Source organism: Haliotis rubra, unplaced genomic scaffold (genome assembly GCF_003918875.1).
Source record: "Haliotis rubra isolate DU_JTF1 unplaced genomic scaffold, ASM391887v1 Scf46, whole genome shotgun sequence".
NCBI lineage: Eukaryota > Metazoa > Mollusca > Gastropoda > Lepetellida > Haliotidae > Haliotis > Haliotis rubra.
Window position 1 is genome coordinate 2,750,473 of NW_025767146.1, and position 23,948 is coordinate 2,774,420.

At 41.4% G+C, this 23,948-nt stretch overlaps 1 protein-coding gene across 1 annotated transcript in view; it reads right to left on the reverse strand.

Moving 5' to 3' along the window:
* Positions 1 to 23,948, reverse strand: part of LOC124290185 (serine/threonine-protein kinase/endoribonuclease IRE1-like) — a 48,878-nt gene that overhangs the window by 12,074 nt on the left and 12,856 nt on the right. Inside the window, 12 exon segments of the mRNA XM_046726880.1 lie at positions 2,792 to 2,985; positions 3,201 to 3,327; positions 3,330 to 3,356; positions 3,648 to 3,777; positions 4,012 to 4,102; positions 4,850 to 4,982; positions 5,242 to 5,483; positions 5,638 to 5,782; positions 6,624 to 6,705; positions 7,867 to 8,053; positions 8,610 to 8,695; positions 13,341 to 13,434. Of these exon segments, the coding sequence (XP_046582836.1) occupies positions 2,792 to 2,985; positions 3,201 to 3,327; positions 3,330 to 3,356; positions 3,648 to 3,777; positions 4,012 to 4,102; positions 4,850 to 4,982; positions 5,242 to 5,483; positions 5,638 to 5,782; positions 6,624 to 6,705; positions 7,867 to 8,053; positions 8,610 to 8,695; positions 13,341 to 13,434 (1,538 nt within the window).

Here is a 23,948-nt window from a genome sequence, read left to right on the forward strand (position 1 = left end):
CTTGACCCATCTGTCCAGAAGCTTGCTGTTATGAGTAGTCTGTAGTAACAGGACTCAGTGAAGCGTTGGAAAAATTCCTGGATACCAAGCCTGTCTAGTAACGCACAGACGAGTGGTTGTGGAGCTGATATCTACGCCTAAGGGTAGATTCCTAAACCAAATCATTCATCAAGGTGAAGATCGGAAGGTAGATAAATCTGGAATGATATGAGCTCTGGTCACGTAGTCTAAGTCTGGGAGATCGGGGATCGTCAGAGCGTCAAGTGCCGAGAAATCTAGACGTCTGCCATACTGACATAGCTACTTCATCTGTTCAATCAGCAGAAAGGGTCTACCAGGTGGGATAAGTCATGTGACTAAAATCTTCTAGCACCTCACATGCCGTAGGGTAATCCGGAGAGGTCAAGTCGAACTCCATGGGGACGAATTCAGCGTATCACAAATGCCCTGAATATTAACATCGTGTTGAAAGCTGGTAGAGTATAATTAACAGCAGGTAAAATTGACCGTATCTAGATGCAAGGTCATGATCCTCGATGAGCATGTAAAAAAACAGTGTTGACAAGTTCTGATCCATCAAATTGAATGTAGTAAGTAGATTATCTGGTATCTTGCTCAAGATAGCTGTAGATGAGTGAGTAAGTGAGTATGATCTCACGCCGGATAGCTGTAGCTGTAACCAAGTGACCATGTGTGTGGAATGAACCAACATGATTGCTGTACCTTAAAGGCGGCATGGTTCAGCAATGCTGGCAGTTTGGTGAATGCTGATGGTTCGGCGAACGCTGTTGGATCGGCAAAAGCTGTTGGATCTGCGATCTGGCACGGTTCGATGACCAGGATCTGGCTCAGCGAGGTAAGGTCTGCAACGGTACTGTGACTTGGATGAGTTCGGTGACTGCTGATTCAATAAATGCTGGCTCAACTATCTCCGGTTTGAGGAAAGCCGGTGTGGTGAATTTTTGTTCGGTGAATGCCAATTAAGCAGATGCAGCCATGGTTCGTTGACGAATGCTAGTACGTTGAATGCGCATTCGGTACCTGTCGAGGGAGTAGACTGTTGCTGATTCCAAGCAGTAGTAATTAGCACTCAACATCGCAGCCAGATCTGGGGAAGGAGTAGTTTCCTGCGCAGGAGTCCAGGAATCTGGTACAATCCGAGAGACTAGACTAGAGAGACGCCAGAAGTCGTAGCACGCCGAGATCTATTATCGGAGCCCCGTTGAGTAGATCTCCTATCTGAAGAACCATATTGATGTCTGGAGGGGGATGAACCGGAAGAAGATGCACATATGGAGACCCAATGAGGAGATCGGGAACAAGGAGGGGAAGTATCATATGTACGGAGAATGATGATCCCTGGATCTTGAACGATAGGCAGCAGTTGCACGATGGAAGCGTTGCTTAGTTGAATGCAAACGAGTCGAAGAGTAGCGTCTCGGCAGTGAAGTAGACCTACTACGTCTATCAAGTGAACAAATCCGAAGAATAATAGGAGCCTGGTCCAAACGACTCGGTGAGGAGACTCGGTGATGACTGTAGGATCCAACCGAGTTCGGGGAAGTACACAGATGATGCGGAGAAGGGCGTTCCGTTGAATACCGCTTGGAAGAAAGCTGAATCAGCAAAAGTCGGTTCATCACATGCCGTTTCAGTGAAGTCTTCCATTTCGGCGAACATCGATCCGACGAAGTTTCGATTAGGTGAAGTCTGTTTAGAAGACGATCGATCCGGAGAATGCCGAAGCGTAGACTGGCCTTTCGATGAAGACCGATTCGGAGAAAACTGTTTCGTAGAGAGCCAGTCTAATTCTGGGGAAGGTGGACAGTCCGGCGAAAGTCAAGATGGAGGGGAGCAGACAAGCGAAGAGTGATCCGGCGAACTGTGATTCGATCTGGCAGGCCGAATGGGAAGGAGACGGCGAAGTAACCACTGAAAGGCGTTGAGGCGACTGGTTCCTCTCACTACTGGATGAACAACAAGAGCAAGAACGGCTTCTGCGCATGTGCTCTGCGCAGTCAGGCATACAGATCAGCTGATTCTTGTCCGAAACAGATAAGCCAGGTTGCCGAGATAACTGGTCCAGAGAATGAGAGACTGAGAGCGTAGTTCAAAGGTCCCGCTGTGTAGAGGTATCCTGAGGGGTGGTAGCAGAAAAACCTCTTCATTCGAGGTAGGGGAATGTGACCGATGAGCAGACAAAGTAGGACGCTAAAACACTGTATTGCACCGCAAACATGGCTGGTCAGCCTTCCCCATGTTGTAGACCAATGTTGAAAAACGTTGAGCAAAGCAAACACGTCCACACTCAGGTGCGACAAGAAAGACAATGATGATTTGGAGATAGTCATGTGGGCAGCTAGTGGTGCATGCTTTGCATGAGAGCTAGGAAGCTGTCTTATAATGAGGGTAGCATGGAGTGCTTGGGCAGATGGACAAGAGAGGCCTAGGAAAACAGTTTACATCGTTCCACTCAGTGTCGAATCAAGAGAGAGAAGTTCATACCGTGAGATAGGATAAGTTTACAAATTTAAAAGGTTCCCCAAAACATTTAGTAGTGAGCGTTGATGGTTGAGAGGGTACTGTAGCATTTGAGTCAGGATAGGAACAAATAGGGGTGTTGTTATACTTTCTTCCTTGTGCATATTTCCCATGCATGAAATGCAGCTACAAACTGTCTGTTGCAACCTAGCAAGATACACAAGGATATCATGACACATAGCATCATGTCACAAGCTGGTATACTTCCAATCTCTGAAGTGAAGAATAAATACTGTATGTTTCAACGTACTGTCCTCTGAAGTTCGTCCAGCATCTCGGGGGCGATCCATCCTTCTGTGCCTGCAGCTCCAGACCGGCGGGAGAAGGACAGTCGGCCTGCAGCCAGTTTCTTACACAGGCCGAAGTCGGAGATCATGGCGCGCACCTCTTTCTTGGAGTTGGGCAGTGAGATGAGGACATTGTGGGGCTTTATGTCGCGGTGGACTGACAACATGAAACACAATAGCTGGTATAGTCAACATTGTAGTTATATCAAAACAGGAAAGAATGGCGATAACAGGTCGGTGTTCAGTAAACAAACAACAATGACGTACTGACATCAATGGGGATTTTCAGAGGACATATTGTATGTTATGTGAGTGTTATATCAAGTGTTTACAGGGACTGTGATGTGCTGGTGACCATTTCTCTACACATACCTATATCTAAAGAATGAAGATGGGAGATGCCTGCCATCGACTGCTGAAGAACTGTCTTGGGGTCAAGGTCACAAATGTGTTTTCCTTCCACATAGTCCTGCACCGTGGCAGCACACAACTCCAGCGCGCGATGTAGCGGAACTGACTATCTGCCTCCTGCAACATCAAGAAATATATCAGCCTGCAGTAGGGTGTTGAGAGTCAGAGACCTCTGACAGATTGCGAGCTGTGACACCATCGAAATGGGAACTCAGATTGATTGTTGTGAGCATCATTGATCGAGCATTTCCCTCAAACAAAGACCACAAATAGGAATATCTGGAATTGGAACTGTTACAAATGTATTTTCAAGAAATGAAGTCTCCTAAACCATAAGACTATCAGTGTCCAAAATCAGATTCTGTCCTGTGATTCCAGTCACTCCTACAGAAATATTTATTCCCTCACCATGCAGAAATACCGGATAACATTTGGATGTTGGTCAGATTCCCGTAGTAACTCCACTTCGCGGTCAGCAAAACTGAAGCATTCTGGGAGTAACCTCTTCACTGCAACATCCCGACCATCAAATCGTCCCCTGTAACATTAGTAACACTGACCTGAATACAAATAACACTGACCTGAATACAAGTAACACTGACCTGAATACAAGTAACACTGACCTGAATACAAGTATCACTGAGTCTATGATGCAATGACCTATGGCACTAGTTCTGATGGAATAGGATGTGGAGCAGTAGCTCAGTTTAACAGCAGTTTCATTATAACAGATCATTCAGTGAATTAACCTGAACTGTTTCAGTCAACTCACCTGTAGACAAATGTTCCTTCACATCCATGACCCAAGATGTTCTTCGGGTTGAAAATAATCTTCCCCACTTTGTAGTGGCCCTGTGGGGGATCTGTAGAGAGAAGTGGATTTGTTGAATTACTGGCAGCTCTAAACCTGCGTTATGAAACTACCATGACTTTACAGCTGCAGATGGCCCTGATCTATTCAGTGATGGAACAGAGTGATATACAGAGATGGAACAACCCTTATCTACAGAGTGATATACAGAGATGGAACAATCCTGGTCTACAGAGTGATATACAGAGATGGAACAATCCTGGTCTACAGAGTGATATACAGAGATGGAACAACCGTTATCTACAGAGTGATAAACAGAGATGGAACAACCGTTATCTACAGAGTGATATACAGAGATGGAACAATCCTGGTCTACAGAGTGATATACAGAGATGGAACAATCCTGGTCTACAGAGTGATATACAGAGATGGAACAACCGTTATCTACAGAGTGATATACAGAGATGGAACAACCGTTATCTACAGAGTGATATACAGAGATGGAACAATCCTGGTCTACAGAGTGATATACAGTAATGGAACAACCGTTATCTACAGAGTGATATACAGAGATGGAACAATCCTGGTCTACAGAGTGATATACAGAGATGGAACAATCCTGGTCTACAGAGTGATATACAGAGATGGAGCAATCGCTATCTACAGAGTGATATACAGAGATGGAACAACCGTGATCTACAGAGTGATATACAGAGATGGAACAACCGTGATCTACAGAGTGATATACAGAGATGGAACAATCCTGGTCTACAGAAAGTTAAATAGTGATTGGACTTACTGTTCTCCTCATCAAGAGAGTTGTTGCTTGAGGTCGGCGTTAGTGATGTTTGTGCAGACCGTTGCTGCATCTGCAGCTGCCGTTGCTCCTCCAACTGCTTCTGCAGCAGCAGCTTAATGGAATCTTCAGCTTTCTACAAACACACACACATGGACTGTGAACACTATGCAGCGTTTCTTATTTAATGACACTTCAAATTTAATGGAATGGGGAATAATGAATAACAATGAAAACATTAAATTAAAGACATTAATTTACTCTAATCATCTCGAAGTTATTTTGAAGATACCATTAATTTTAATTAACATCATATTTTGGACAAAATCATCCCTTTGCAAAGTTTAAGCCTTCAGTAAGCCTAGATGATGTGGGTATGCGTGAGGTTGTCTCACCCGAGGGAAGTAGACAACGACGGCGATGATGGTGGCAAGAGACAGCACAATGGTTGTGAGGAACTTGAGGTCAATGTATGCAGCCAGACCTGAGTCTCCCGCAGATGTGGTGTTGGTCGTCTTGTCAGGTAATGGGGGTAAGGGTTCAAGGGAGATAATCTTGTCACTGTTGCTAGAGTGGTCTGTGATCTGGAAGGCTGGGGAGATGCGGGCATTGGTTCTGTCTGGCACTTCATGGTACCCTGCATGGAACACACACACTTCACTGAGAGGATATATAGTTGCATCAGATGTAATCAAAACAAAAATAAGGAATGTTTTTATTGTGATTAAAAAATGATTTTGAAATACCCATTTAGAGCCAGCATGCATGCCCTTCAGTAAATAGCAACATACCCAACATGAGTACCCCGCCTCCCCTCCGCACTGTAGTGGCACGGATACTCTGGGTGTTGGAGGTCTTGTCACCCTTTTGAGGATTTTCCTTTGGATTCTCTTCCTGTCTTGGACCTTCCAGGAGAAGTGGACCCTTGTTCTTCGGCTGTTCATAATAATAACAATAATGAGCATATGATGTTCTAACTCTATGCCCTATAGTATGCTCATAGTGGTACATTTCCCAGTCAGTGGATCAGTGTGCAGTCACTCCGCAGCTCGGGAGTCTAGTCTGATCTGTCCATGGGGCAGTAGAAGGTCAACAGTCACATCACCATCGGATCACTCGGGAGTCTACAGTCTGAGTCTGATCTGTCGATGAGGCAGTCTGATCAGTCGGATCACTCGGGAGTCTACAGTCTGATCTGTCCATGAGGCAGTAGAAGGTCAACAGTCACATCACCATCGGATCACTCAAGAGTCTAGTCTGAGTCCATGAGGCAGTCAACAGTCACATCACCATCGATCTGTCCAGTCTGATCTGTCCATGAGGCAGTAGAAGGTCAACAGTCACATCACCATCGGATCACTCGGGAGTCTACAGTCTGATCTGTCCATGAGGCAGTAGAAGGTCAACAGTCACATCACCATCGGATCACTCAAGAGTCTACAGTCTGATCTGTCCATGAGGCAGTAGAAGGTCAACAGTCACATCACCATCGGATCACTCAAGAGTCTACAGTCTGATCTGTCCATGAGGCAGTAGAAGGTCAGCAGTCACATCACCATCGGATCACTCGGGAGTCTACAGTCTGATCTGTCCATGAGGCAGTAGAAGGTCAACAGTCACATCACCATCAGTGATGGGAGGAATGCCTACAGCACTGTAGGTCTCTTATGCTTTACCCACAAGCAAAACATTCAGGGAAAATCTTGCATTTAAACCCAAAGCTTATTTACAAATGTGAGACACATGATCCCCAATGTGCATGAGACTTCAAACTCACCGCGATGGTGACAGTAGTTTCATCCACGAGTGAGGCAAGAGCGTAGGGTCCATGTTCATACTCCCCTACATACAGAGTGGGACTGAAAGAAAAACACACAATCTACAATACACGAGTGAGGCGAGAGTGTAGGGTCCATGTTCATACTCCCCGACATACAGAGTGGGACTGAAAGAAAAACACACAATCTACAATACATGACGAGGAAGCGTAGGGCGAGTAGGCGTAGGAGTCCATGTTCATACTCCCCTACATACAGAGTGAGACTGAAAGAAAAACACACAATCTACAATACACGAGTGAGGCGAGACGTAGGGTCCATGTTCATACTCCCCTACATACAGAGTGGGACTGAAAGAAAAACACACAATCTACAATACACGAGCGAGGCAAGGCGTGAGGGTCCATGTTCATACTCCCCTACATACAGAGTGGGACTGAAAGAAAAACACACAATCTACAATACACGAGTGAGGCGAGAGTGTAGGGTCCATGTTCATACTCCCCTACATACAGAGTGGGACTGAAAGAAAAACACACAATCTACAATACACGAGCGAGGCGAGAGCGTAGGGTCCATGTTCATACTCCCCTACATACAGAGTGGGACTGAAAGAAAAACACACAATCTACAATACATGAGTGAGGCGAGAGCGTAGGGTCCATGTTCATACTCCCCTACATACAGAGTGGGACTGAAAGAAAAACACACAATCAACAATACACGAGCGAGGCGAGAGCGTAGGGTCCATGTTCATACTCCCCTACATACAGAGTGGGACTGAAAGAAAAACACACAATCTACAATACATGAGTGAGGCGAGAGCGTAGGGTCCATGTTCATACTCCCCTACATACAGAGTGGGACTGAAAGAAAAACACACAATCAACAATACATGAGTGAGGTGAGAACGTAGGGTCCATGTTCATACTCCCCTACATACAGAGTGGGACTGAAAGTAAAACACACAATCAACAATCTCACTGACCACCAAAGTATTGCTTACAGAGGTCCTTGCTACCAGACCAGAGAAGCATTGCATACAAAAGGAATTGCTTGTTAGGACACTAACTACCTATAAGAAATGAATTTACACTGAATGAGAATGAAGAGCTTTCAACTGATATACAGCAATTTCAGCCTTATTTCAGGGAACACAGGATTGAATGCTGGAATGTTGTATACAAGATGATAAAAGGGCTGAGGGAAGCACCTGCATATAAACTGTCCTCAAGTACTCACTAGAAGGATTTCTTCTGTCCATGTGCAAGGAATCGGTCCCGCCAAACATACTCCACAAGCTGCCCTGTGAGGTGGTCCAGTGTCTCAGGGGCAAAGCTGGTGAAGGGTATCTTCTGTAGTCCCTCCTGGTGGAGTCGGTACATTGCCACGATCGGGGAGTCATACTCACGCTGCCACAAAATATCACCTGGACAAAGAAAAGGGACGGGAAGTCTAGAAATGACAAAACAGTTGAAAGTTGGTTTTATAGTGTTAGCCTACCTAGATACAATGCTGTAGTTCCTAGATACAATCCTGTAGTGTAATAAGGATAACCCACTCAGACAGATCATGCTGAGTCTAAGCTATCCAGTCCTTGTGTTATCCTCTTAGTATTGAGAGCCAGAAATGGTAACAAGACCCATCTTCTAGAAGCTTCCATGTACTGCAGCCAGTTAACTGACCCATATACTCCAACATGCCTGTGTGAACTCTTACCTCAAATCCAGGCACACAAGAAACTACATTCAGACCTAGTCAAGAAGTGAAACAAGAGCTTCCCACACCATCCTCTGCCCCCTTGGACTTATAGGTCCCCCAAGAATTACGATGACATGTGTCATGACATTGTATCCACCTGCAGTGTTTCTTGGTGAGCAGCAACCTCAACATCCTCAAGTTTTTATGTAGGCACTTAAATCAAAAGTTTCTTCTTTTACAAACATTTTACACACAACCGATTTTCTGATTCTGCTCCAACCTACCTGATCTGCTATCGAGAGTCACAGAGAGACCATTGGAACTTGCGGTGAGGTGCTGCATATCTAACAGTTACACAAATTGAGGATGTCTTGGCCATCAATTTGCCTAACATTATTGAGATAAAAATATGACAGTTACATAATGTCTGAGGTCAGCCGCATTGACATTATGACAAAATGATATGACAGTTACATAATGTCTCGAGTCAGCCGCCACATTGAGACAAAATATGACAGTTACATAATGTCTCGAGTCAGCCGCAACACTGAGACAAAATATGAGACAAAATATGACAGTTACATAATGTCTCGAGTCAGCCGCCACACGGAGACAAAATATGACAGTTACATAATGTCTCGAGTCAGCCGCCACACAGAGACAAAATATGACAGTTACATAATGTCTCGAGTCAGCCGCAACATTGAGACAAAATATGACAGTTACATAATGTCTCAAGTCAGACAGCAACATTGAGACAAAATATGACAGTTACATAATGTCTCGAGTCAGCCTCAACATTGAGACAAAATATGACAGTTACATAATGTCTCGAATGTCTCGTCAGCCGCACAGACAAAATATGACAAAATATGACAGCCAGTTACATACATGTCTCGAGTCAGCCTCAACATTGAGACAAAATATGACAGTTACATAATGTCTCGAGTCAGACGCAACATTGAGACAAAATATGACAGTTACATAATGTCTCTAGTCAGCCTCAACATTGAGACAAAATATGACAGTTACATAATGTCTCCAGTCAGCCGCAACACTGAGACAAAATATGACAGTTACATAATGTCTCGAGTCAGCCGCAACACTGAGACAAAATATGACAGTTACATAATGTCTCGAGTCAGCGCAACACTGAGACAAAATATGACAGTTACATAAATAGTCTCTAGTCAGGCATCACCTCAGACAAAATATGACAGTTACATAATGTCTCGAGACAGCCACACACACATTGAGACAAAATATGACAGTTACATAATGTCTCAAGTCAGGCACCATGAGAGAAAAATAAGACAGTTACCATAATCAAAACAATGGCCAAGATTAGTGAAGGTACAACCTACAAGGCTAGGCCATTGACAAAGATTAATGAAGGTACAACCTATAAGACTACAACATGGTCAAAGATAAGTAAAAGGTTCAACCTTTGTGGTTGAACCACTGGTGGTGTGTGGTCCTGTGCATAGAGCTCAGGTCACAAATCAGTTGAAGTTAAGCAACATTGGGTGCGGAGAGTCCTTGCATGGGTGACCGTGTTTGGCAAATTGACTCCTGAGAGTTTCCATGACTTCAGTCTTTCCCACAACAAAGCACATGTGACACATGTGGTTTTACCTTAGGCAAGTGAGTTTGTTAAAAATTGCCTCTGTCCACCCAGCAGAATATGGGTACCTGGTGGGATAAGTCATGTGACTATAACCTTTCAGCACCTCACAGGCAGCTTGGCTTATCCAGGGTAATAATGGACTGTGGAACTATGTTAGTGATTTGAGCAGACTTTCGTGTGGAGTTTAATGCGATATAAGAATCCATATTATCATTATTATTATGATCAACCTAAAAAGCTACAACATTGTCAAGTGAAGGCTCAAGCTACAAGGTTACAGCATGGCCAAGGATTAGTGAAGGTTCAAGCTACAAGGTTACAGCATGGCCAAGGATTAGTGAAGGTTCAAGCTACAAGCTTACAGCTAAGGATTAGTGAAGGTTCAAGCTACAAGGTTACAGCTAAGGATTAGTGAAGGTTCAAGCTACAAGGTTACAGCATGGCCAAGGATTAGTGAAGGTTCAAGCTACACGGTTACAGCATGGCCAAGGATTAGTGAAGGTTCAAGCTACAAGGTTACAGCATGGCCAAGGATTAGTGAAGGTTCAAGCTACAAGGTTACAGCATGGCCAAGGATTAGTGAAGGTTCAAGCTACAAGGTTACAGCATGGCCAAGGTTCAAGCTACAAGGTTACACAGCTAAGGATTAGTGAAGGTTCAAGCTAAAAGGTTACAGCTAAGGATTAGTGAAGGTTCAAGCTACAAGGTTACAGCATGGCCAAGGTTCAAGCTACAAGGTTACACAGCTAAGGATTAGTGAAGGTTCAAGCTAAAAGGTTACAGCTAAGGATTAGTGAAGGTTCAAGCTACAAGGTTACAGCATGGCCAAGGATTAGTGAAGGTTCAAGCTACAACAGTATACAGCTAAGATTAGTGAAGGTTCAAGCTACACGGTTACAGTATGGCCAAGGATTAGTGAAGGTTCAAGCTACAAGGTTACAGCATGGCCAAGGATTAGTGAAGGTTCAAGCTACAAGGTTACAGCATGGCCAAGGATTAGTGAAGGTTCAAGCTACAAGGTTACAGCATGGCCAAGGATTAGTGAAGGTTCAAGCTACAAGGTTACAGCATGGCCAAGGATTAGTGAAGGTTCAAGCTACAAGGTTACAGCATGGCCAAGGATTAGTGAAGGTTCAAGCTACAAGGTTACAGCATGGCCAAGGATTAGTGAAGGTTCAAGCTACAAGGTTACAGCATGGCCAAGGATTAGTGAAGGTTCAAGCTACAAGGTTACAGCATGGCCAAGGATTAGTGAAGGTTCAAGCTACAAGGTTACAGCATGGCCAAGGATTAGTGAGGGTTCAAGCTACAAGGTTACAGCATGGCCAAGGTTCAAGCTACAAGGTTACAGCATGGCCAAGGATTAGTGAAGGTTCAAGCTACACGGTTACAGCATGGCCAAGGTTCAAGCTACAAGGTTACACAGCTAAGGATTAGTGTTGGTTCAAGCTACACGGTTACAGTATGGCCAAGGATTAGTGAAGGTTCAAGCTACAAGGTTACAGCTAAGGATTAGTGAAGGTTCAAGCTACAAGGTTACAGCATGGCCAAGAATTAGTGAAGGTTCAAGCTAAAAGGTTACAGCTAAGGATTAGTGAAGGTTCAAGCTACAAGGTTACAGCTAAGGATTAGTGAAGGTTCAAGCTACAAGGTTACAGCATGGCCAAGAATTAGTGAAGGTTCAAGCTAAAAGGTTACAGCTAAGGATTAGTGAAGGTTCAAGCTACAAGGTTACAGCATGGCCAAGGATTAGTGTTGGTTCAAGCTACACGGTTACAGCATGGCCAAGGTTCAAGCTACAAGGTTACACAGCTAAGGATTAGTGTTGGTTCAAGCTACACGGTTACAGTATGGCCAAGGATTAGTGAAGGTTCAAGCTACAAGGTTACAGCATGGCCAAGGATTAGTGAAGGTTCAAGCTACACGGTTACAGCATGGCCAAGGTTCAAGCTACAAGGTTACACAGCTAAGGATTAGTGAGGGTTCAAGCTACAAGGTTACAGCATGGCCAAGGATTTGTGAAGGTTCAAGCTACACGGTTACACAGCTAAGGAATAGTGAGGGTTCAAGCTACACGGTTACAGCATGGCCAAGGATTAGTGAAGGTTCAAGCTACAAGGTTACAGCATGGCCAAGGATTAGTGAAGGTTCAAGCTACAAGCTTACAGCATGGCCAAGGATTAGTGAAGGTTCAAGTTACAAGGTTACAGCATGGCCAAGGTTCAAGCTACAAGCTTACAGCATGGCCAAGGATTAGTGAAGGTTCAAGCTACAAGGTTACAGCATGGCCAAGGTTCAAGCTAAAAGGTTACAGCTAAGAATTAGTGAGGGTTCAAGCTACAAGGTTACAGCTAAGGATTAGTGAGGGTTCAAGCTACAAGGTTACAGCATGGCCAAGGATTAGTGAAGGTTCAAGCTACACGGTTACAGCATGGCCAAGGTTCAAGCTACAAGGTTACAGCATGGCCAAGGATTAGTGAAGGTTCAAGCTACAAGGTTACAGCATGGCCAAGGTTCAAGCTACAAGGTTACAGCATGGCCAAGGATTAGTGAAGGTTCAAGCTACAAGGTTACAGCATGGCCAAGGATTAGTGAAGGTTCAAGCTACAAGGTTACAGCATGGCCAAGGATTAGTGAAGGTTCAAGCTACAAGCTTACAGCATGGCCAAGGATTAGTGAAGGTTCAAGCTACAAGGTTACAGCATGACCAAGGTTCAAGCTAAAAGGTTACAGCTAAGAATTAGTGAGGGTTCAAGCTACAAGGTTACAGCTAAGGATTAGTGAGGGTTCAAGCTACAAGGTTACAGCATGGCCAAGGATTAGTGAGGGTTCAAGCTACAAGGTTACAGCATGGCCAAGGATTAGTGAAGGTTCAAGCTACAAGGTTACAGCATGGCTAAGGATTAGTGAAGGTTCAAGTTACAAGGTTACAGCATGGCCAAGGATTAGTGAAGGTTCAAGCTACAAGGTTACAGCATGGCCAAGGATTAGTGAAGGTTCAAGCTACAAGGTTACAGCATGGCCAAGGATTAGTGAAGGTTCAAGTTACAAGGTTACAGCATGGCCAAGGATTAGTGAAGGTTCAAGTTACAAGGTTACAGCTAAGGATTAGTGAGGGTTCAAGCTACAAGGTTACAGCATGGCCAAGAATTAGTGAGGGTTCAAGCTACAAGGTTACAGCATGGCCAAGGTTCAAGCTACAAGGTTACACAGCTAAGGATTAGTGAGGGTTCAAGTTACAAGGTTACAGCATGGCCAAGGTTCAAGCTACAAGGTTACAGCATGGCCAAGGATTAGTGAAGGTTCAAGCGACAAGGTTACAGCATGGCCAAGGATTAGTTTTCCAAGCCTGACTATCTCTCTGCCAGTGAAGTGTGTGTATTACCACTGCAGAACTTTGTGAACATATCTACAAATTTTAAGTAAAAAAACTACATACCTCTTTAGCCTCGTCTTGCTGTCAAACATCAAAATTGTATATTCTGAAAGAAATGGGAAGTAGATATTAACAAATACACAAATACTATAACTATAGACAAATTTGGTAAATAATCGTATTGGAAAACTAACAGAATTAATATTGAAATATCTCACAGTATCTTAGATTATTCGATAACTAACAGTATCTTAACAGAGGGTCAGGATAACTAACAGTATCTTAACAGAGGGTCAGGATAACTAACAGTATCTTAACAGAGGGTCAGGATAACTAACAGTATCTTAGAGAGTCAGCATAACTAACAGTATCTTAGAGGATCAGGATAACTAACAGTATCTTAGAGGGTCAGGATAACTAACAGTATCTTAGAGGGTCAGGATATCTAACAGTATCTTAGAGGGTCAGGATAACTAAAAGTATCTTAGAGGGTCAGGATAACTAACAGTATCTTAGAGAGTCAGGATAACTAACAGTATCTTAGAGAGTCAGGATAACTAACAGTATCTTAGAGGGTCAGGATAACTAACAGTATCTTGGAGGGTCAGGATAACTAACAGTATCTTAGAGAGTCAGGATAACTAACAGTATCTTAGAGGGTCAGGATAACTAACAGTATCTTAGAGGGTCAGGATAACAAACAGTATCTTAGAGAGTCAGGATAACTAACAGTATCTTGGAGGGTCAGGATAACTAACAGTATCTTAGAGAGTCAGGATAACTAACAGTATCTTGGAGGGTCAGGATAACTAACAGTATCTTAGAGGATCAGGATAACTAACAGTATCTTAGAGAGTCAGGATAACTAACAGTATCTTAGAGAGTCAGGATAACTAACAGTATCTTAGAGGGTCAGGATAACTAACAGTATCTTAGAGGGTCAGGATAACTAACAGTATCTTAGAGGGTCAGGATAACTAACAGTATCTTAGAGAGTCAGGATAACTAACAGTATCTTAGAGGATCAGGATAACTAACAGTATCTTAGAGGGTCAGGATAACTAACAGTATCTTAGAGGGTCAGGATAACTAACAGTATCTTAGAGAGTCAGGATAACTAACAGTATCTTAGAGGGTCAGGATAACTAACAGTATCTTAGAGAGTCAGGATAACTAACAGTATATTAGAGAGTCAGGATAACTAACAGTATCTTAGAGAGTCAGGATAACTAACAGTATCTTAGAGGGTCAGGATAACTAACAGTATCTTAGAGAGTCAGGATAACTAACAGTATATTAGAGAGTCAGGATAACTAACAGTATCTTAGAGAGTCAGGATAACTAACAGTATCTTAGAGGGTCAGGATAACTAACAGTATCTTAGAGGGTCAGGATAACTAACAGTATCTTAGAGGGTCAGGATAACTAACAGTATCTTAGAGGGTCAGGATAACTAACAGTATCTTAGAGAGTCAGGATAACTAACAGTATCTTAGAGAGTCAGGATAACTAACAGTATCTTAGAGAGTCAGGATAACTAACAGTATCTTAGAGGGTCAGGATAACTAACAGTATCTTAGAGAGTCAGGATAACTAACAGTATCTTAGAGGGTCAGGATAACTAACAGTATCTTAGAGAGTCAGGATAACTAACAGTATCTTAGAGGGTCAGGATAACTAACAGTATCTTAGAGAGTCAGGATAACTAACAGTATCTTAGAGGGTCAGGATAACTAACAGTATCTTAGAGAGTCAGGATAACTAACAGTATCTTAGAGAGTCAGGATAACTAACAGTATCTTAGAGGGTCAGGATAACTAACAGTATCTTAGAGGGTCAGGATAACTAACAGTATCTTAGAGGGTCAGGATAACTAACAGTATCTTAGAGAGTCAGGATAACTAACAGTATCTTAGAGTCAGGATCAGGATAACTAGGACAGTATCTTAGAGAGTCAGGATAACTAACAGTATCTTAGAGGGTCAGGATAACTAACAGTATCTTAGAGAGTCAGGATAACTAACAGTATCTTAGAGAGTCAGGATAACTAACAGTATCTTAGAGAGTCAGGATAACTAACAGTATCTTAGAGAGTCAGGATAACTAACAGTATCTTAGAGAGTCAGGATAACTAACAGTATCTTAGAGAGTCAGGATAACTAACAGTATCTTAGAGAGTCAGGATAACTAACAGTATCTTAGAGAGTCAGGATAACTAACAGTATCTTAGAGAGTCAGGATAACTAGAGAGTCAGGATAACTAACAGTATCTTAGAGAGTCAGGATAACTAACAGTATCTTAGAGAGTCAGGATAACTAACAGTATCTTAGAGGTCAGGATAACTAACAGTATCTTAGAGAGTCAGATAACTAACAGTATCTTAGAGAGTCAGGATAACTAACAGTATCTTAGAGGGTCAGGATAACTAACAGTATCTTAGAGAGTCAGGATAACTAACAGTATCTTAGAGAGTCAGGATAACTAACAGTATCTTAGAGAGTCAGGATAACTAACAGTATCTTGAGAGAGTCAGGATAACTAGTATCTTAGTCAGGATAACTAACAGTATCTTAGAGGTCAGGATAACTAACAGTATCTTAGAGTCAGGATAACTAACAGTATCTTAGAGAGGTCAGGATAACTAACAGTATCTTAGAGAGTCAGGATAACTAACAGTATCTTAGAGGGTCAGGATAACTAACAGTATCTTAGAGAGTCAGGATAACTAACAGTATCTTAGAGAGTCAGGATAACTAACAGTATCTTAGAGGGTCAGGATAACTAACAGTATCTTAGAGTCAGGATAACTAACAGTATCTTAGAGGGTCAGGATAACTAACAGTATCTTAGAGGGTCAGGATAACTAACAGTATCTTAGAGGGTCAGGATAACTAACAGTATCTTAGAGGGTCAGGATAACTAACAGTATCTTAGAGGGTCAGGATAACTAACAGTATCTTAGAGGGTCAGGATAACTAACAGTATCTTAGAGAGTCAGGATAACTAACAGTATCTTAGAGAGTCAGGATAACTAGGACAGTATCTTAGAGAGTCAGGATAACTAACAGTATCTTAGAGGGTCAGGATAACTAACAGTATCTTAGAGGGTCAGGATAACTAACAGTATCTTAGAGGGTCAGGATAACTAACAGTATCTTAGAGAGTCAGGATAACTAACAGTATCTTAGAGAGGTCAGGATAACTAACAGTATCTTAGAGGGTCAGGATAACTAACAGTATCTTAGAGGGTCAGGATAACTAACAGTATCTTAGAGGGTCAGGATAACTAACAGTATCTTAGAGAGTCAGGATAACTAACAGTATCTTAGAGAGTCAGGATAACTAACAGTATCTTAGAGGGTCAGGATAACTAACAGTATCTTAGAGAGTCAGGATAACTAACAGTATCTTAGAGAGTCAGGATAACTAACAGTATCTTAGAGAGTCAGGATAACTAACAGTATCTTAGAGAGTCAGGATAACTAACAGTATCTTAGAGAGTCAGGATAACTAACAGTATCTTAGAGAGTCAGGATAACTAACAGTATCTTAGAGAGTCAGGATAACTAACAGTATCTTAGAGAGTCAGGATAACTAACAGTATCTTAGAGAGTCAGGATAACTAACAGTATCTTAGAGTCAGTCAGGAGTATAACTAACAGTATCTTAGAGAGTCAGGATAACTAACAGTATCTTAGAGGGTCAGGATAACTAACAGTATCTTAGAGGGTCAGGATAACTAACAGTATCTTAGAGGGTCAGGATAACTAACAGTATCTTAGAGGGTCAGGATAACTAACAGTATCTTGGAGGGTCAGGATAACTAACAGTATCTTAGAGGGTCAGGATAACTAACAGTATCTTAGAGGGTCAGGATAACTAACAGTATCTTAGAGGGTCAGGATAACTAACAGTATCTTAGAGGGTCAGGATAACTAACAGTATCTTAGAGGGTCAGGATAACTAACAGTATCTTAGAGAGTCAGGATAACTAACAGTATCTTAGAGAGTCAGGATAACTAACAGTATCTTAGAGAGTCAGGATAACTAACAGTATCTTAGAGAGTCAGGATAACTAACAGTATCTTAGAGGGTCAGGATAACTAACAGTATCTTAGAGGGTCAGGATAACTAACAGTATCTTAGAGGGTCAGGATAACTAACAGTATCTTAGAGAGTCAGGATAACTAACAGTATCTTAGAGGGTCAGGATAACTAACAGTATCTTAGAGGGTCAGGATAACTAACAGTATCTTAGAGAGTCAGGATAACTAACAGTATCTTAGAGGGTCAGGATAACTAACAGTATCTTAGAGGTCAGGATAACTAACAGTATCTTAGAGAGTCAGGATAACTAACAGTATCTTAGAGGGTCAGGATAACTAACAGTATCTTAGAGGGTCAGGATAACTAACAGTATCTTAGAGAGTCAGGATAACTAACAGTATCTTAGAGAGTCAGGATAACTAACAGTATCTTAGAGGGTCAGGATAACTAACAGTATCTTAGAGGGTCAGGATAACTAACAGTATCTTAGAGGGTCAGGATAACTAACAGTATCTTAGAGGGTCAGGTCAGGATAACTAAACAGTATCTTAGAGGGTCAGGATAACTAACAGTATCTTAGAGGTCAGGATAACTAACAGTATCTTAGAGGGTCAGGATAACTAACAGTATCTTAGAGGGTCAGGATAACTAACAGTATCTTAGAGGGTCAGGATAACTAACAGTATCTTAGAGGGTCAGGATAACTAACAGTATCTTAGAGGGTCAGGATAACTAACAGTATCTTAGAGGGTCAGGATAACTAACAGTATCTTAGAGGGTCAGGATAACTAACTTAGAGTATCTTAGAGGGTCAGGATAACTAACAGTATCTTAGAGGGTCAGGATAACTAACAGTATCTTAGAGGGTCAGGATAACTAACAGTATCTTAGAGAGTCAGGATAACTAACAGTATCTTAGAGGGTCAGGATAACTAACAGTATCTTAGAGGGTCAGGATAACTAACAGTATCTTAGAGGGTCAGGATAACTAACAGTATCTTAGAGGGTCAGGATAACTAACAGTATCTTAGAGGGTCAGGATAACTAACAGTATCTTAGAGAGTCAGGATAACTAACAGTATCTTAGAGAGGTCAGGATAACTAACAGTATCTTAGAGAGTCAGGATAACTAACAGTATCTTAGAGAGTCAGGATAACTAACAGTATCTTAGAGAGTCAGGATAACTAACAGTATCTTAGAGAGTCAGGATAACTAACAGTATCTTAGAGGGTCAGGATAACTAACAGTATCTTAGAGAGTCAGGATAACTAACAGTATCTTAGAGAGTCAGGATAACTAACAGTATCTTAGAGAGTCAGGATAACTAACAGTATCTTAGAGGGTCAGGATAACTAACAGTATCTTAGAGAGTCAGGATAACTAACAGTATCTTAGAGAGTCAGGATAACTAACAGTATCTTAGAGGGTCAGGATAACTAACAGTATCTTAGAGGGTCAGGATAACTAACAGTATCTTAGAGGGTCAGGATAACTAACAGTATCTTAGAGGGTCAGGATAACTAACAGTATCTTAGAGAGGGTCAGGATAACTAACAGTATCTTAGAGGGTCAGGATAACTAACAGTATCTTGGAGTCAGGATAACTAACAGTATCTTGGAGGGTCAGGATAACTAACAGTATCTTAGAGGGTCAGGATAACTAACAGTATCTTAGAGGTCAGGATAACTAACAGTATCTTAGAGGGTCAGGATAACTAACAGTATCTTAGAGGGTCAGGATAACTAACAGTATCTTGGAGGGTCAGGATAACTAACAGTATCTTAGAGGGTCAGGATAACTAACAGTATCTTAGAGAGGTCAGGATAACTAACAGTATCTTAGAGGTCAGGATAACTAACAGTATCTTGGAGGTCAGGATAACTAACAGTATCTTAGAGAGTCAGGATAACTAACAGTATCTTAGAGGTCAGGATAACTAACAGTATCTTAGAGAGTCAGGATAACTAACAGTATCTTAGAGAGTCAGGATAACTAACAGTATCTTAGAGGGTCAGGATAACTAACAGTATCTTAGAGGGTCAGGATAACTAACAGTATCTTAGAGGGTCAGGATAACTAACAGTATCTTAGAGAGTCAGGATAACTAACAGTATCTTAGAGGTCAGGATAACTAACAGTATCTTGGAAGGTCAGGATAACTAACAGTATCTTAGAGAGTCAGGATAACTAACAGTATCTTAGAGAGTCAGGATAACTAACAGTATCTTAGAGAGTCAGGATAACTAACAGTATCTTAGAGGGTCAGGATAACTAACAGTATCTTAGAGAGTCAGGATAACTAACAGTATCTTAGAGAGTCAGGATAACTAACAGTATCTTAGAGGGTCAGGATAACTAACAGTATCTTGGAGGGTCAGGATAACTAACAGTATCTTAGAGGGTCAGGATAACTAACAGTATCTTAGAGGGTCAGGATAACTAACAGTATCTTAGAGGGTCAGGATAACTAACAGTATCTTAGAGGGTCAGGACAACTAACAGTATCTTGGAGAGTCAGGATAACTAACAGTATCTTAGAGGGTCAGGATAACTAACAGTATCTTAGAGGGTCAGGATAACTAACAGTATCTTGGAGGGTCAGGATAACTAACAGTATCTTAGAGGGTCAGGATAACTAACAGTATTTTGGAGGTCAGGATAACTAACAGTATCTTAGAGGGTCAGGATAACTAACAGTATCTTAGAGAGTCAGGATAACTAACAGTATCTTGGAGGAGGTCAGGATAACTAACCGTATCTTAGAGGGTCAGGATAACTAACAGTATTTTGGAGGGTCAGGATAACTAACAGTATCTTAGAGGGTCAGGATAACTAACAGTATCTTAGAGGGTCAGGATAACTAACAGTATTTTGGAGCGTCAGGATAACTAACAGTATCTTAGAGGGTCAGGATAACTAACAGTATTTTGGAGGGTCAGGATAACTAACAGTATCTTAGAGAGTCAGGATAACTAACAGTATCTTGGAGGGTCAGGATAACTAACAGTATCTTAGAGGGTCAGGATAACTAACGGTATCTTGGAGGGTCAGGATAACTAACAGTATCTTAGAGGGTCAGGATAACTAACAGTATCTTAGAGGGTCAGGATAACTAACAGTATCTTAGAGGGTCAGGATAACTAACAGTATCTTAGAGGGTCAGGATAACTAACAGTATCTTAGAGGGTCAGGATAACTAACAGTATCTTAGAGAGTCAGGATAACTAACAGTATCTTAGAGAGTCAGGATAACTAACAGTATCTTAGAGGGTCAGGATAACTAACAGTATCTTAGAGGGTCAGGATAACTAACAGTATCTTGGAGGGTCAGGATAACTAACAGTATCTTAGAGGGTCAGGATAACTAACAGTATCTTAGAGGGTCAGGATAACTAACAGTATCTTAGAGGGTCAGGATAACTAACAGTATCTTAGAGAGTCAGGATAACTAACAGTATCTTAGAGGGTCAGGATAACTAACAGTATCTTAGAGAGTCAGGATAACTAACAGTATCTTAGAGGGTCAGGATAACTAACAGTATCTTAGAGAGTCAGGATAACTAACAGTATCTTGGAGGGTCAGGATAACTAACAGTATCTTAGAGAGTCAGGATAACTAACAGTATCTTGGAGGGTCAGGATAACTAACAGTATCTTAGAGGTCAGGATAACTAACAGTATCTTAGAGAGTCAGGATAACTAACAGTATCTTGGAGGGTCAGGATAACTAACAGTATCTTAGAGGGTCAGGATAACTAACAGTATCTTAGAGAGTCAGGATAACTAACAGTATCTTAGAGGTCAGGATAACTAACAGTATCTTAGAGGGTCAGGATAACTAACAGTATCTTAGAGGGTCAGGATAACTAACAGTATCTTAGAGGGTCAGGATAACTAACAGTATCTTAGAGAGGTCAGGATAACTAACAGTATCTTAGAGGGTCAGGATAACTAACAGTATCTTAGAGGGTCAGGATAACTAACAGTATCTTAGAGAGTCAGGATAACTAACAGTATCTTAGAGGGTCAGGATAACTAACAGTATCTTAGAGGTCAGGATAACTAACAGTATCTTAGAGAGTCAGGATAACTAACAGTATCTTAGAGGGTCAGGATAACTAACAGTATCTTAGAGGGTCAGGATAACTAACAGTATCTTAGTCAGGATAACTAACAGTCAGGATAGGATAACAGTATCTTAGAGGGTCAGGATAACTAACAGTATCTTAGAGGGTCAGGATAACTAACAGTATCTTGGAGTATCAGGATAACTAACAGTATCTTAGAGGTCAGGATAACTAACAGTATCTTAGAGGGTCAGGATAACTAACAGTATCTTAGAGGGTCAGGATAACTAACAGTATCTTGGAGGGTCAGGATAACTAACAGTATCTTAGAGGTCAGGATAACTAACAGTATCTTAGAGGTCAGGATAACTAACAGTATCTTAGAGTCAGGATAACTAACAGTATCTTAGAGGATCAGGATAACTAACAGTATCTTAGAGAGTCAGGATAACTAACAGTATCTTAGAGGTCAGGATAACTAACAGTATCTTAGAGAGGATAACTAACAGTCAGGATAACTAACAGTATCTTAGAGAGTCAGGATAACTAACAGTATCTTAGAGAGTCAGGATAACTAACAGTATCTTAGAGGTCAGGATAACTAACAGTATCTTAGAGAGTCAGGATAACTAACAGTATCTTAGAGAGTCAGGATAACTAACAGTATCTTAGAGAGTCAGGATAACTAACAGTATCTTAGAGGTCAGGATAACTAACAGTATCTTAGAGGGTCAGGATAACTAACAGTATCTTAGAGAGTCAGGATAACTAACAGTATCTTAGAGAGTCAGGATAACTAACAGTATCTTAGAGAGTCAGGATAACTAACAGTATCTTAGAGAGTCAGGATAACTAACAGTATCTTAGAGAGTCAGGATAACTAACAGTATCTTAGAGAGTCAGGATAACTAACAGTATCTTAGAGAGTCAGGATAACTAACAGTATCTTAGAGAGTCAGGATAACTAACAGTATCTTAGAGGGTCAGGATAACTAACAGTATCTTAGAGAGTCAGGATAACTAACAGTATCTTAGAGGTCAGGATAACTAACAGTATCTTAGAGGGTCAGGATAACTAACAGTATCTTAGAGAGTCAGGATAACTAACAGTATCTTAGAGGGTCAGGATAACTAACAGTATCTTAGAGGGTCAGGATAACTAACAGTATCTTAGAGAGTCAGGATAACTAACAGTATCTTAGAGGGTCAGGATAACTAACAGTATCTTAGAGAGTCAGGATAACTAACAGTATCTTAGAGAGTCAGGATAACTAACAGTATCTTAGAGAGTCAGGATAACTAACAGTATCTTAGAGAGTCAGGATAACTAACAGTATCTTAGAGGGTCAGGATAACTAACAACAGTATCTTAGAGGGTCAGGATAACTAACAGTATCTTAGAGAGTCAGGATAACTAACAGTATCTTAGAGAGTCAGGATAACTAACAGTATCTTAGAGAGTCAGGATAACTAACAGTATCTTAGAGGGTCAGGATAACTAACAGTATCTTAGAGGGTCAGGATAACTAACAGTATCTTAGAGAGTCAGGATAACTAACAGTATCTTAGAGGGTCAGGATAACTAACAGTATCTTAGAGAGTCAGGATAACTAACAGTATCTTAGAGAGTCAGGATAACTAACAGTATCTTAGAGAGTCAGGATAACTAACAGTATCTTAGAGAGTCAGGATAACTAACAGTATCTTAGAGAGTCAGGATAACTAACAGTATCTTAGAGTCAGGATAACTAACAGTATCTTAGAGAGTCAGGATAACTAACAGTATCTTAGAGAGTCAGGATAACTAACAGTATCTTAGAGAGGGTCAGGATAACTAACAGTATCTTAGAGAGTCAGGATAACTAACAGTATCTTAGAGAGTCAGGATAACTAACAGTATCTTAGAGGTCAGGATAACTAACAGTATCTTAGAGGGTCAGGATAACTAACAGTATCTTAGAGAGTCAGGATAACTAACAGTATCTTAGAGAGTCAGGATAACTAACAGTATCTTAGAGGGTCAGGATAACTAACAGTATCTTAGAGGGTCAGGATAACTAACAGTATCTTAGAGGGTCAGGATAACTAACAGTATCTTAGAGAGTCAGGATAACTAACAGTATCTTAGAGGGTCAGGATAACTAACAGTATCTTAGAGAGTCAGGATAACTAACAGTATCTTAGAGAGGTCAGGATAACTAACAGTATCTTAGAGGGTCAGGATAACTAACAGTATCTTAGAGGGTCAGGATAACTAACAGTATCTTAGAGAGTCAGGATAACTAAGGATAACAGTATCTTAGAGGGTCAGGATAACTAACAGTATCTTAGAGGTCAGGATAACTAACAGTATCTTAGAGGGTCAGGATAACTAACAGTATCTTAGAGGGTCAGGATAACTAACAGTATCTTAGAGGGTCAGGATAACTAACAGTATCTTAGAGAGTCAGGATAACTAACAGTATCTTAGAGAGTCAGGATAACTAACAGTATCTTAGAGAGT